Source organism: Leptonychotes weddellii, chromosome 15 (genome assembly GCF_054177405.1).
Source record: "Leptonychotes weddellii isolate Sample4059 chromosome 15, ASM5417740v2, whole genome shotgun sequence".
Lineage (NCBI taxonomy): Eukaryota > Metazoa > Chordata > Mammalia > Carnivora > Phocidae > Leptonychotes > Leptonychotes weddellii.
In genome coordinates, this window is record NC_138383.1 from 46,248,366 (window position 1) to 46,262,865 (window position 14,500).

A 14,500-nucleotide genomic window follows, 5' to 3' on the forward strand; every position below is an offset into this window, starting at 1 on the left:
CTCCCTTCTTTCTCCACTTCTTTGCAGACTTTGAGAATAACACCCCCATGGGCTGTATATGATGATAACGTGCGGACATGTTAGATCTCTTGAGGTTGTCCCAGAGATTATTGATGCTCTTCTCTCTTTTTTTAAAAAAAATCTGTTTCATTTTGGATGGTGTCTGTTTATGTGTCTTCAGGTTCACTGATCTTCTCTTCCACAGAGTCTAATCCATTGTTAATCCCATCCAGTATAGTTTTCATCTCTAGAAATTTGAACTGGGGCTTCGTTATATTTTTCATGTCTATACTTAACATATTGGGTCTTTCCTACACTTTCTTGAACGTACAGGATGTGGCCATACCATCTGTGTTAATGTCCTTGTCTACTAATCTATCACCTCTGTCATTTCTGAGTCAGTTTGGATGGATTGATTGATCTCATTTTGAGGTGTTTTCCTGCTACTTTGTGTGCCCAGCAACCTTTGATTGGACGTTGTGAATTTTACCTTGTTGGGTGCTGGGTATTTTGACATTCCTCTAAATGTTGTTGAGTTTTGCTCTGGCATGTGGTTGAGTTACTTGGACGTGGTTTGTGTTACGGCACCAGAGAAGTCTTTAGTCTGGGCTCACTTTTCCCACTACTGAGGCACTGCCCTTCTGTGTATTCCACCTGATGCTGCCTGGTGTACAAGGTTTCCACTCTGGCTGGTGGAAAATAACTATTTCCAACACCACGTAAGCTCTGTTTCCTCCGCTTCTTTTGGGGGACCCCTGTACGTCTCTGGAGCTCTCTCTCTGTTTGGCTCCCCACTCTGGTCTTCTGCCCTGCTAACTGTAACTGCCTTCACCGCCTCAAACTCTGAGCTCTTTCTGCCCGCACCTGGGGTGCTCTCTCCCTGGCCAGTGCAGGGCTCACCTAATTTGTTTCCTCACTTTCAGGGATCGCTGCTCTGCTCTGCCTAGCAGGTGATGTCTGCGAACCATTGTGTCATATATTTTGTTCTCTTTTTCAGTTGTTTCAGGTGGGAAGGTAAATCTGGTCTCTGTTACTCCATCTTGGCTGTGAACAAGTTTGGGAACAGGTTTATTTTGAATACGTAGTTAAATTAACAACTCAGAAAAGTTGCATTTGATTAAAAATAAAGTTTTTCTGGAACCTGTACGCCCTCATCAAAGCATTGTTTCCGACCTTTGGGGAACCCTTCTTGGGACTTGCCTCCTGAGGTACTTGGAGTGAAGGTCAAGGTAGGGAAGCCAGTAGGTGGTGCTTGGTTGTGATGCTTATGCCAGATATGAGCCTCAGCTTCCCAGGCTCAGAGATGGAGAAACCAGAATGCCGACTTCACTGTTTACCCTGGGGAGAGGGATGGGACGGGCCGGGAGAGGCACAGACCTTCTTAGTGTCTCAGGGATACCTGTCCTCCTACTTTCCAGATACCTAGAAACCAAATTGTTAGGAGGTTTCGTAGTGACAGTGATTTGGGTATTTTGTGAAATATTTCAAGCAGACATGGAGGATTATTGTTGCCTCTGTAGTAAGGAAAAGTATCCGTATGAAAGGTCTATACAATTTCTGAACATATTTTAACCAGTAGAATTAAGCATTAACTATTCATAACATCATAACATTAACCATGACTTGTTTTGGATAGCTCAAAAGACTAAAAATGTTCAGCATCACGGTGTGTGTGTGTGTGTGTGTGTGTATTATACTGAGCAGGCAACTGATTAATAGCCACTCAGTCCAAACAAAAGTCACTCTTACCCAATCCCAGTATCCCTGCTCCAAACCCTAACAAAAGCTGTTCGCATCAGAAGGACCTTGATATTTAATGGATGCTTTGTGAAGTGAAGGAGATACTAAAATAGATGTAATCACTCCCTCTCATCTCTTTGATAGGTCAGGAGCTTCGTGAATAATGCCAGAATAAGGAAGTAGCATCCCTACACAGTGGTCCTGCATTGTTAGGAACACCGGCTGAGTTAGAGCCTCACATAGATAGATTTGGGGATGCGTTTACTCACATTCCTGTTTTCAGCCTTCAGGAAAGGAACAGGGTGCAGAGAACCCTGCAAGTCAGTTGTGCAGTGTCTCATGGACCCACAAGGTGGTGCTGTCTCCATACAAAATCAAGATCACTTTTTTATCAGAGTCCATAGTTCTGTCCTTCTGGAATAGGAATTGAGATTTTTTTTTCTCCTCTTATAAAAATGAGGAAAAGGCAAGATGGGTGCAGTTGTGTCTTGCCTGTAGAGTGAGGGCTTTATTCACACATCCCTAGCTTCTTGGCAGTTCCTTGAGTGAGTGTGTGGCTTCATGTGGAGGTATGCTGTTTAGAGCCCTCCTGAAGCGTCTTTTCTGAGTTTTGAATGAGCTGATTACGGACCTTGGGGATTTTGGTGGCCGCACTCTCTGTTGCCTTGTACTGTCCTTGGGAGCTCCCATTCCGGTGCCCACGGAACCGGCTGTGTATCCAGCAGGCCGGGCATCTGCGCAGTCATTCCTGTGCTCGACATGCCCGTTACTCTCTCTGGGACTGCTGAAGCAAGGGTCTGTGTCTTCTGATCGAAAAGACTGAGGGGCCCCGTATTCAGCACACTGGTTATTTTCAGGAGGTTGTTAAGGTAGCTTCACTCACAGATTAACAAAATAAGCCCATAACTCTATGAATTCCTTTAATAGTCAAAAATTCTAAATTAAAATTCAAATTAAAAATGTGGTTATAGAGATGTCTGGGTGGCTCAGTCGGTTAAGCATCTGCCTTTGGCTCAGGTCATGATCTCGGGGTCCTGGGATTGAGTCCTGTGTCAGGCTCCCTGCCAAGCAGGGAGCCTGCCTCTCCCTCTGCCTGCCGCTCCCCCTGCTTGTGCTCTCTCTCTCTCTGACAAGTAAATAAATAAAAATCTTTAAAAAATGTGGTTATAGTTAATACTTAAGTATATGGTAAAATATATTTGTCACTTTTCGCTTTTTTTTAAAGATTTTATTTATTTTAGAGAGGGAGAGCTAGCGTGTGAGCAGGGGGAGGAGCAGAAGGGGAAACAATCTCAAGCAGAGCCCCACACGGGTCCGATCTTGGACCCCGAGATCATGACCTGAACCGAAATCAAGTGTCAGACACTTAACTAACTGAGCCACCCAGGCGCCCCCACTTTTCACATTTTATCTTAAAAAGAAATCCAGCCATCTTTTGCTTTTTAAAATTTTTGCTTAGTATCTGCTCATTGCAGACTTCTGGTGTCTTCATGCTTTTTCAGGTCTTCCGCTTCCCTTTGGTGTGCTGGGGGGCAGACTTGATTTAGGACCGAGAATGGCTTCCCTGGGTGTACCTGTGTCGTAGGATGATCTCATTTTCTTGTTCGTCCTCCTTAGTTTGCTCCCCGTAGCTAGCTATTTGTGATAATAATGCATGGCTATTGGCTTTGAGGTTCCGGAAAGTGTACAGAACGCCTTAATTCTCTCTGCAGACCCTTGGGGGGCGGTCTGGGAGACCGAGTATCCCGGAGACCACTTGTAAGATAAGAACAGTGATAAACGTATCCCTTCCTGAGGAGTTACTTGCCGAACGCTTTATTTCTGCCGGACGACATACATCGAGTGCCTGCTGTGTTCTGGGCATCGTCGTGGGGACTGAGAAAGTACAGTGGGGAGTCCTTTTCTCATGTGGCTCACATGCTAGTAGGGGCAGCTCTTAGAGACTTGTGCGGATGCGCACGTGTGTGTGTGTACACACACATACACGTAAATATTTTGTAAACTGATGAGTGCTACGAATGAAGACTACATCGTGCTGTGAAAACAAGTGACGCATTATTTGTTAGCTTTTGAGTTTCGTACTCTAATCAAGTGAGGACGGAGACTCAAAGGTTATGTAACTTAAGATCACACAGGTAGCAGTGGCAAATCTGGGACTCGAAACCCGTGTGTCTGACCCCAAGGGCTGTGCTGTTTATGAATCCCGCCGTCATACAGACTGAGTCTCTAACAGCCAGCTCCTCGGTGGGAAGACTGGAATTTGAATTCACAGGAGACTCCAGGCTGGTAGCGTTCCCAGTTTTGAGTCTCTAGTCTCCAGTTTCCTAGGAAAAGAAGGGCTTGTTTTGGGGAATAATTGAGGAGCACCTGGCTCCAGAGAATCCATCGATTTCTCACTAAGTGGGAGGAAAACTGGTCTAACGTTAGACCTTAAACTCAGAACTGTCGGAGGGTTTCCAAGTGTGCATGGAAGCAGTCTCTGTCTCTGCTCTGAATCCACCGGTCTGTGTCAGGGAGACAACGCAGTTGACTTCATCGTGGGCTCTTGCCACCTTTTTGCTGATTTGCGCTTGCATTTCCAACACCTTCCCTTTTAATTTCTTTTCCCTCTTGAATTTCCAGATTTTAATGAAATATTGGGACTATCAGGCTCCTACCGTTCAAAGACCTCTATTGTAAGCACTGAGTTAAAAAAAGAAAAATGTAAAGACAGTGTAGCAAAGGCCTCTGCCTTCTCTCTGTGTCCTTCACTCTTAAATATGTGCAACTGGAAAAAAAAAAATCCAGAACTTTAAAACCTAAATGGTTTCTAACCAGGGCAGGAGATAGTGACGTGGAGACTGTGGTTTTCCCCTTTGGCGTCTCCTTGGTTCACAGACGCGCAGCGGTGTCATGGCATTGTGTGTTTTCCAGGAGCAGTGGAGGCACCTGGATTCCACTCAGAAGGAGCAGTACTGGGATCTCATGCTGGAGACCTACGGGAAAATGGTCTCAGGAGGTGAGGGCGTGTGCTAGTCTGACGGGCGGAGGCGTTAAACATTTCCCGTGTCCCGTTAGAGACAGCTGCTCCACTTGATGTCGCCTGGGTCAGGGAGGGCATGAGGGGCGCGGCTGGGGGCTGGAGATAGCATTTTAGTGAGAGCTTCCTTGTACTGGAAGGATTCCGTGTGCCCGGAACTGTCATGGCTGCATTCCATGTAGTCACTCCCTAAATCTACGAGATAGGTGAGGGTCTTCCTGTGTTGGAGATGACCAAGGTGAGTGTCAGATCCAGCCATGTGCTCACTGTTACGTAGGTCATAAGTGCTGAGTTAGGACAGAACTCAGAACTGTCGGAGTGTGGCTGATTGAGTCCACGCTCCATGTCACTAAACCGCACTGTCCCAACCAGCCGTTGGTGGGGCCCAATCACTGGGCCTTGCACCTGCCAGGTGGTATGGAAGCCCTCTGGTCACCTGTCCAGACTCTTCCTTTTTGTGACCTTCACCATGTATCTTAGTCATCTTGTGAGTTACTGGGGTCTTGGAAGCTCCCAATAGCCTAAGATAAGTTGCTTTTTTTTTTTTTGTTAAAGATTTTATTTATTTATTTGAGAGGGGGAGAGAGAGAGCGCACAAGCAAGGGGAGAAGCAGTCTCCCCGTTGAGCAGGGAGCCCCATGTGGGGCTGGATCCCAGGACCCTGAGATCATGACCTGAGCTGAAGGCAGACGCCTAACCGACTGAGCCGCCCAGGCGCCCCAGATCCTTCATATTTCCCTTTCACAGTCAGGTTGTACCTTTGAAGGACACAGCTTGGTCCCCAGTTCTCCCCATTCATCTAGGCTTCCTGTTATCTCTCTGTGTGCCAGGCATTTCCAGTTCCAAGTCTGATCTGACTAATTCAGCAGAATATGGGGAAGAGCTGGTGGGACTGCACCTTCCTGTTGGCGAGAAGATCCCAAGACCCACCTGCATAGGTGAGTGATCTTTCATTGGGCCTGAGCCATTTCTGACCTCCTGTCATTAAATTGGAAGTGGTGGGGGAGGTACTAGGACCTGATGTCTATGACCTTGTCTGTAAGGGCCATGATCTGGTCAGTCCAGTAGGAGTGCTGACGCTGGGTCTCCCCATCTCTGGTTCGGGGCTGTCGATACATATATATGTCATCAAGGAACAGAGACCACACGTTGGACCTGCTGCTTCAGTCTTGTCTGCCGTGACAGCTTGCTTTCTCAGACAGAGTTAAGATTAGGACAGGTGGATACCAATATAGATATGAATCGAATCCACTACAAAAAGGTGACATAACAGCAATTACTGCACTTTCTGACTCTGTCGTTTTCCTTCTTTCTTTCTTTATTCTGGTTCTAGCGAAATGAATACTAATTAAGACAAAATAAATGGAAAAACATGTTTAATCTCTGAGCACCTAACTTTCACTAAACAGCAACGACAAACACTTCCTATAAGTCATGTATTTTAAGGCTGGAGAGGAAGAGCTATGTGACCTTGTTCTGTTGTAATGTAGCAATCACCCTTTGTTCGCTGCACTCTGTTTAAAACATTGCAGTCACGTAACACCTACCTGTCATGCTCACCTCCATACCCCCCCTTCTCTGTAGACCAAAGATCCCAGAACTGTGAAGGAAGAAAAGGGCCAGGGATGACAGTTGCATGACAAGTCATTCTTTCTCCCCAGTGGAATTGAATTAATTATTATCCTCTGCTAATATACTACAGAGACAGCAAGCATCAAATGAAACGTAGGATTTTAATTCTAACCAATATATTTATCATACGACTATTTCACAAGGATTCCTTTGGAGCAGTATTTTTCAAACTGTGTTTCATGACTAATCAATGTATTGTGAAATCATCTTCTAGGTTGCAGCAAGCATTTAAAAAATTGCAATGGTAAGACCGAATAGAAAATACCAGAATGCAGGTAGAAAATCTCAAATGTCAGGGTAGGTAGCATTTCAGGAAATTTTTGTTATAAATATGTGTGTTCTGTATTTCAGTATAAACATATTTCTTACTGTGGGTGGCAGACAAAAAAAAGTTTGAAAACGCTGCTTTAGAGGTTGTTGCAGTAGGGTTTTTGTTTTAATAGATTCAGGTTCCCAGCAAAGTTGAGTGGAAGGGATTTCCCATATGCCCCGTGGCAGACGGACTTTATATGTGATATATAGTGATATATACGATGATAGATTTGTGATCTATAGCTCACGTATCCCCACTCATTCTTTTTTTTTTTTTTTCTTTCCCTCCTCCTTCAACCCACCTGCTGACATGGTCCCCTTAGATCTTACCTTGAAAGAGATGCAGAGCGTCTATAAAGCTAGCCTGCCTTAACCGGGCAAAGAAATGCCATTGTCGGTTCCTGAAAAAGAGGCTCTGTAGGAAGAGAAGCCAGGGAGGTAGGCATGTGCAGGGTGGACTGGAAGGGATGCTTGAGGAACCCTGTGGAAAGTCGATGCCAGAGCCAGGGGTGCAGGGACGGGCCTGGACTAGTGTGGGAACAAGTAATAGGACCAGAAAGGGCTGGTCCCATCTGAAAGACGCAACAGTTAGCTAGTCTCTACCAGATCTGGACTCACACCAACGGGGCAGAAGTCTCGGGAGAGAGCATGTATGCTGTTTGACCATATGGAAGAATGGTTCCTAGTTAAAGCAGGCCAGCAGGGGAGTAAACCTCAGGAAGCCATGTACTCTGATCAAAATCCCAAGGAATTTGCCCCCCCACCCCCAAAAAACTATTTAGGAAAATGAATCTTCAGTAGTTATCTGGGAGAATACTGCAAGAATACGAAAGAGTCTTGGAAGAAGAATGTTTCATCAACATTAGATCTATAAATATTAAGAGTCTGTCATTTTAGTCTGGCTGGCTCAGTTGGTGGTGCTTGCGACCCGATCTCGGGGTCATGAGTTCGAGCCCCACACTGGGCATGGAGCCTACTTAAAAAAAAAAATCTGTCATTTTAGAAAGGTGAAGTCATTAAAATGATGGGATACTGATATAAAAATAGCCTCACAGACTGATGGAACAGAAAAGGGAGCCTCAGAAGAGACACTGGTCTGTATGAGGATTTAGCATGTGGCGGGGGAAGAGGGAGCGCAGATCCATGGGAGGAGGGGTTCTTCATGAATTAGTTTAAATTTGATGAAAAAGATATGTGAAAATAATAATAAGGAAGGATGTGGGTGAATATTTGACTCACGTCTGGGACGGGGAAGATTTTATCAATATAAAAGCCACGGAAGAAAACTGTTAAAGGAAAAGATTGATAGAGTTGAGTATATTTAAAAATAAAAGACCCCCACAACTTACACATATACATAAATAACTCCAAACATGAATAACCCCAAACAAAATTAAGGTAACTAAATTGGTGAAAAACATTGTTCAAAAACACGACAGATTAATGATTATTTTTCTTAATATGAGAGAGTTAATGCAGGTTAATAAGAAAAAATGACTTTCCCAGTAAAAAAACGGACAGGAGTCTTATGAAAAATAGCTCATAAATGTGAAAGAAGTCATCCTTCATTCACTAAGGAATTAAAATTTATAGCAATGAAAAGCTTACTTCTTTCACCACTCTCAGTGGCCAGTATTTTAGAAATACTCAGTATTTAAGTATCGAACACTCCCCTTCGCTTAGCCCAGCTAAGCGGGAGGGCGTAGTCTTTCTGGAGATGGATTTGCCAGTCAGTGTAAGGAGCCTCAGAAAGAGCGTCACGTCTCTTGACACGGTAGTAACACTTGAAGGAACCTGAAGTGGTCAGAAATGTGGGCAAAAATGGATGAAGAAAAATCGCAGCATTATTTATAGCAGCCAAACCACAACAAACAACTTCGATTTCCACAGTAGGAGAATTCAGTAAGTCAAGTGCTTAGTATTATGTGTTTATGGTGACGTCTCCATGATGGACTATAATTCAGCTTTAAAATGATATTTATAAAGGCTTCTTTAAAGACAAGAGAAAAGTACCTTTGTCATTTGAGAGGAGTATGTTCTAAGACTCTGTGAATTAACAAGTCAGGTAAAGTTGTTAGCAGATTCCGGGGTCTCTAACAGATAATTTGAAGACACTAATACAGGAAAGAGAAAGGATCTAACCCTAACGCTAACCCTAATTTATAAAAGTTGGACACAAATTCTGCCACCAAAATAAAAGCTTTTACTCTATCTATCATTTAGTGGTAATAACCAAAAACTTAAGTTAGGAGAAAAATAATCTTTTTTTTAAAAGATTTTTATTTATTTGAGAAAGCGAGCGAGAGCACAGAGGGAGAGTGAGAGGGAGAAGCAGACTCCCAGCTGAGCAAAGAGCCCCTTGTGGAGTTCGAACCCAGAACCCTGAAACGCTTACCGACTGAGCCACCCAGGCACCCGGAGAAAAACAGAATTTTAACTGTTAACCCGAGTTAGTGAAACACAGGGAATGCTGCATTCAGGCACAGACTGAGGGATCCACTTCAGCGCCACAGCCTCACTGTGCATTAAAGCCACACAGTAAAGTGACACATTAATGCATTTCATGAAGTTTTAGGTGACTCGTGAATGGGAGAATCCATGTGAAATTGGTAAATGCCGCCATTTACAATTTAAGTGCCACAAAGCCAGGTATGGAACTGTGTATACAGTATGATATCAATTATGTAAAAAAAGAAAAGCACGCACATATGTAAACTATACATATGTCTAGATTAAACAAACACCGGAAGGAAATGTATAATCATGGTTGCTACCTCTGGGTAGTATGACTGAGGTTGGATTGGTTTTCTTCTGTTTTTCTCTCCACATTGTTTTTAATGATCAGACTTATGTTTTATGTAGAACCAGATAAAAACGAATCCTTTTTCAAAGTAACACCCTTATATAATACCCTTGTTTTTCCTGGGCCGTAAGAAATGCATGCTGCTCGGGGTGGCCTGGCTGGCTTGGTCGGTGGAGCATGCGACTCTTGATCTCGGAGTTTTAGGTTCAAGTCCCATGTTGGCTGTGGAGATAACTTAAAAATAAAATCTTAAAAAAAAGAATGTGGCTCATTTACGGGGGCAGGGGCGGTCGGCAGGGCCCTGTGTGCACCCCCTCTGCTGTCAGACGTTCTCCTCAGCCCCAGAGCTGGATCACTTAGCCTGGACCCCAGCAGTGAGTGCCAGGCGCTCGGGCTGGATGATGATATCCTTCCTCACTCACTGATGCTCCCTTGACAAGAAGAATTAATGTTTCATGATGAACCTTTTTTCTTCATACCAGTTAGAAAACAGGGCATCCCATTGATTGAATGATTTCAAATCTTCTTTCTTCTTCCAGGAGACAGGCAGGAGAATGACAAAGAGAACGTGAATTTGGAAAATTGTAGAGGCCAGGAAGCTTCTGATGTCTCCTGTGAAGCGTCAGGTGAGGCACCTTCTCAGGTGTCCTTGGGTGGCCTCGTCAGTGAGGATGAACCGAGATGCTTTGGAGAAGGGGACAGTCTCCCCGAGGCTCCAGAAAACCTTCAGGGTGAGGGGCCAGCGAGCCAGCTTTCGCCCCATGGAAGGAATTCTGGGAAACAGCATTTGGCTAATCCCCATCCGGAAGAACTGTCCCTGCTGTGGCTGGAGGAGAAGAGAGAGGCCTCTCCGAAAGGGCAGCCAAGAGCCCCCATGTCCCAGAAACTCCCCACCTGCAGGGAGTGTGGGAAAACCTTTTATAGGAATTCTCAGCTGGTTTTCCACCAAAGAACTCACACCGGAGAGACGTACTTTCAGTGCCCCACCTGCAAAAAAGCCTTTCTACGGAGTTCAGACTTTGTGAAGCATCAGAGGATCCACACGGGAGAGAAGCCTTGTAAATGTGATTACTGTGGGAAAGGCTTTAGCGACTTCTCGGGGTTGCGTCACCATGAGAAGATCCACACGGGAGAGAAACCCTATAAATGTCCCATCTGTGAGAAAAGTTTTATTCAGAGATCCAACTTTAATCGACATCAGAGAGTTCACACAGGAGAGAAACCTTACAAGTGTTCCCGCTGCGGGAAGAGTTTCAGCTGGAGCTCAAGCCTTGATAAACATCAAAGATCCCATTTAGGAAAGAAGCCCTTTCAGTAGTCAGGCTCTTTTAGCCCAGTTCTGGCTCTGGTCCTTTTAAAAATACTTCATTCCATCTGGAGAAATTGCAGCTCTTAAAGACCAGCCCTGTTCTCTCTTTTTTTATCATCATGGATGAGAGAGGAGAGTTACCTGAACACGGCTTTGGACTGGGAGGACATGGTGGCCTCTGGGTTGGATTTTGCCTTGGTTTATTTTCTTGCTTCTGTGTCAGGAGAAAGAAAAGTCTTCATCTTTCAGCTCATTTCTTGTTTTGGAGATCCTGTGTTAAAAGTGCTGTCTGGGGAGAGTTTAACTGGATGAGGGGCAGTTGCTGCTCATGGGAAGGACCTCAGGTCAGCTCTTTAGGTTGGGGGTCCTAGAGCAGATCTCTTGTTACAGAAGGGGCAGCGGAGAGGGCCAGGGAGCTCCCGTGTGTTCCTTGTCACACAGGTACAAAAATTAACTTCAGGTGTCCCTCGTTTTAAATAAACTTAACGTCACTCCCTATCTTATTTGTGTCTCTAGTGTCGACTTTGTTTTAACTGTAACTCAAAGTGCATTTTCTCATAGAAGACCCTAAATGGTGGTTGAGCTCCTGATCATCCTGTACAAACTTACCAAGTTTATCAGTCAGCTGAACAGTAATAGGAAATTGCTAACCTGGTGTCCAGGTGTGAGAACTCGGTTAGTGTTGGGCATTCTTTCTCTCGGGTAAGTGTGTCATGCCTGGTGTCCTTCTGAGCTCACCTCCCACTTGCTCAGCTGCCACAACCTGCCCCTCTTTCTCCTGGCTGTCAGTTTTCCAAAGTGGGGTGTGCTTTAAAATGATTTTTTTTTTTTTTCTTAAGTAGGCTCTGTGCCCAGCGTGGAGCACAACGCGGGGCTTGAACTCATGACCCTGAGATCGAGACCTAGGCTGAGATCAAGAGTCGGACGATTAACCGACTGCGCCACCCAGGCGCCCCTAAAATGATCTTCATTATCTCATTTGGTCAGTAGGTATTAGGAGGAAGTCAGTAGTATTGATCTACTTTCAGTTCTGTCTGGAGGTGTGACACGGAGATCTAACCTGCACACTTGTCCTTTCTTCCAGATCACATGCCCCAAGGGTCCTGCTCTCAGAGTGAGACTTCCGTCTTCCTTCCGTCTTGGTCCTCCTCTCGCCTGCGCTTGTTTTATTGTTGCTGAGGACCAGGAAGGATGAGGCTCCTGAGGAGGGCAGAGCTGTCTTCCTGCAAACAGATTAATCTGTAGGCAGGAAACTGTAGGTTGTTGGCAAACCATGGCAAGTATGTTACAGGTTGATGAGGAGAGACAAAACTCAAGTTGGAATTCCTGGATTCCAGAGGAATTTTATTAATTCCCTTATGGCATGGAGGTGAGGAGTAAGGCCCCTCATTAGGGGGGGCAGGAACCACAGGGCAGAAAGCAGGAAAATCATGGAGGAATTAGCATTTGATTTTGTATTCGATACAGCAGAGATTTGTAGGGTGTTGGGATTATATTTATTTACTTATTTACTTATTTATTTGACAGAGCACAAGCAGGGGGAGAGGGAGAGGGAGAAGCAGACTCCCCTCTGAGCAGGGAGCCGGACTTGGGGCTCCATCTCAGGACCCTGGGATCACAACCTGAACTGAAGGCAGACGCTTAACCGACTGAGCCACCCAGGTGTCCCAGGATTTTGTTTTAGATCAGCAGTTCTGCAAGTGTGTTCCCTGGACTGGCAACATCGGAAGTCTGTTAGACTTACTGAATCATAAATTCTGAAGGGTGGGGCCCAGCAGTCTTTGTTTTAACGAACCCCCCAGGGGGACTCTGATGCCTGCTCAAGATTTAGGGCCACTGTTCTAAATCATAATTCATTAAGGATATGTAGGATTAAGGATTCTAGAAGGAATACTGGGCCCTCCTGGACTCTTCTTAGCACACAGGCCTCCCTATAAGAGCTCTTTAGAACTCTGGAACTCTTTGGGCTTCCAGTGAAAATTTGTTCCGCAGAGAAAAATCTAGAAGACTGTTAGGTTCAAAAGCTTTAGGTGAAGAGTTTCTCCATGGGTCCCTCTTAAATGATCTGAAGGATGATAGAGATACAAGGAAACAACCTAACTCATTCACAGTTGTGTTCTCAGCGAACCGTAGGTGTTTGACAAATTGAAGGCGTGTGTGAATTAATGAAGGATAAATATCATGTGTATACTTCCCTTATCCTCCAGAGCAGTGATCAGCAAAATATGGCCCCCCACCTGTTTTTGCAAATACAGTTTTATTGGAGCCCAGCCACACCCACTTATGTAGGTGCTGGGGCCACTTTGGGTCCACAGTGGCAGCACTGAGTCATTGCAGTGGAGACAAACGCCCCGCAAAGCCTGTCTGGCCCTTGACAGAAAAAGTTGGGTGATCCCTAATCCAGAGTACTATTTCTCAAACCGTGCTGTGCGTACGTATCACCTGGGGAGCTTGTCAAAATGCAGACTTGGGGGTGATGCTGAAGTGTCTAGTTCACAGAGTAGCTGGGAGCTCGAGCACTGAGTTTGGTGCCGTGCACCAACATCAGGGCTCAAGTGTTTGTGGTTCGTTTCTCTTGGTCACTTCAGGATCACCTATGACTCTGCCGCTCTCAAAGCTGGGGCCAGACACACTTGAAGAATCAATCACTTTATTAGGAAAGGTGCAGTGTTTTGAAATGCTTCTCCCCTAGTTCCTGGGTCTGGACACCTCCAGCTCTGCCTTCTCTCCAGGTTCCCTACAGGAATTCTACAGAATTGTGAGTACGTGTGATTCCTTATCTCTGCGTCTCCGTCTCCCCTCACCCACTTGTCCTGGGCAGCCTCCAGCCCCGCCTTGTTTTCTTAGTGGTTCTGCAGGCAGCTAAGTCTGGAGAAGCAAAGCGACTCCAGCTAGAACCCACTTAGATGGCTTCTCCTTAGTCTTCAGGTTGAAAGTCCACACGTAGGTGGGTCCCCGCTGACAAGTCTTGTACACAGGACAAGGGTAGACGCTGCGGCAGTCCTGCTTATCTGCAGGAATGGCCTTGATGAACATCACAGGCATGGGGGGTGTCAGATCCTTCAGCTTTGCCTCTGTAATGATCCCAGCCTGAGGACAAGAACAGGAAAAGAGCCAGCTTAGATCAGACCCAGAGCCAGCCTTCTGTCCACAGACTTAGTAGCTGAGAGCCTGGGAATGCCTGCTGCCTTTCAGGTTTGCTCAGCAACCCACGTTGGAATGCATCTGAGATGCGGAAAACATATTTCTAGTGTTTTCCAGCCTAAATCACTTTTTTTTTTTTTTTTGAGTGAGGAAAACTAATTCACAGAAACTTTGGCTACTTGGTGGATAATTGTACACTATATATTCAGACTGTTTTCTGTGTATGCCTTTCCCCTGCTTCTATTTTGCATTTTTTTTTTATTCTTATGTTAATCCCCATACATTACATCATTAGTTCTAGATGAAGTGTTCCATGATTCATTGTTTGTGCATAACACCCAGTGCTCCATGCAGAACGTGCCCTCCTCAATACCCACCACCAGGCCAACCCATCCTCCCACCCCCCTCCCCCCCAGAACCCTCAGTTTGTTTTTCAGAGTCCATTGTCTCTCATGGTTCGTCCACCCCTCCGATTTCCCCCGCTTCATTCTTCCCCTCCCGCTACCTTCTTCTTCTTCTTTTTTTTTTCTTAACATATATT

The 14,500-nt window shown here is 45.3% G+C and overlaps 2 protein-coding genes across 5 annotated transcripts in view; one reads left to right on the top strand and one right to left on the bottom strand.

Annotated features, from left to right (window-relative positions):
- The window catches only part of ZNF18 (zinc finger protein 18), a 28,336-nt gene extending 17,018 nt beyond the window's left edge, over window positions 1-11,318 (top strand). For all 4 annotated transcript variants that reach the window (XM_081805696.1, XM_081805697.1, XM_031027912.2 and 1 more), the window contains exons 6-8: window positions 4,654-4,738; window positions 5,590-5,697; window positions 10,046-11,318. In XM_081805696.1, coding sequence (XP_081661822.1) covers window positions 4,654-4,738; window positions 5,590-5,697; window positions 10,046-10,824 — 972 coding nt within the window. In that variant the 3' untranslated portion in view covers window positions 10,825-11,318. The remainder of the gene's footprint in view (window positions 1-4,653; window positions 4,739-5,589; window positions 5,698-10,045) is intronic.
- Window positions 11,319-12,144: 826 nt separating this feature from the next.
- The window catches only part of LOC102738374 (dynein axonemal heavy chain 9-like), a 241,092-nt gene continuing 238,736 nt past the window's right edge, over window positions 12,145-14,500 (bottom strand). Inside the window, exon 41 of the mRNA XM_081806003.1 lies at window positions 12,145-13,905. Coding sequence (XP_081662129.1) covers window positions 13,678-13,905 — 228 coding nt within the window. The 3' untranslated portion in view covers window positions 12,145-13,677. The remainder of the gene's footprint in view (window positions 13,906-14,500) is intronic.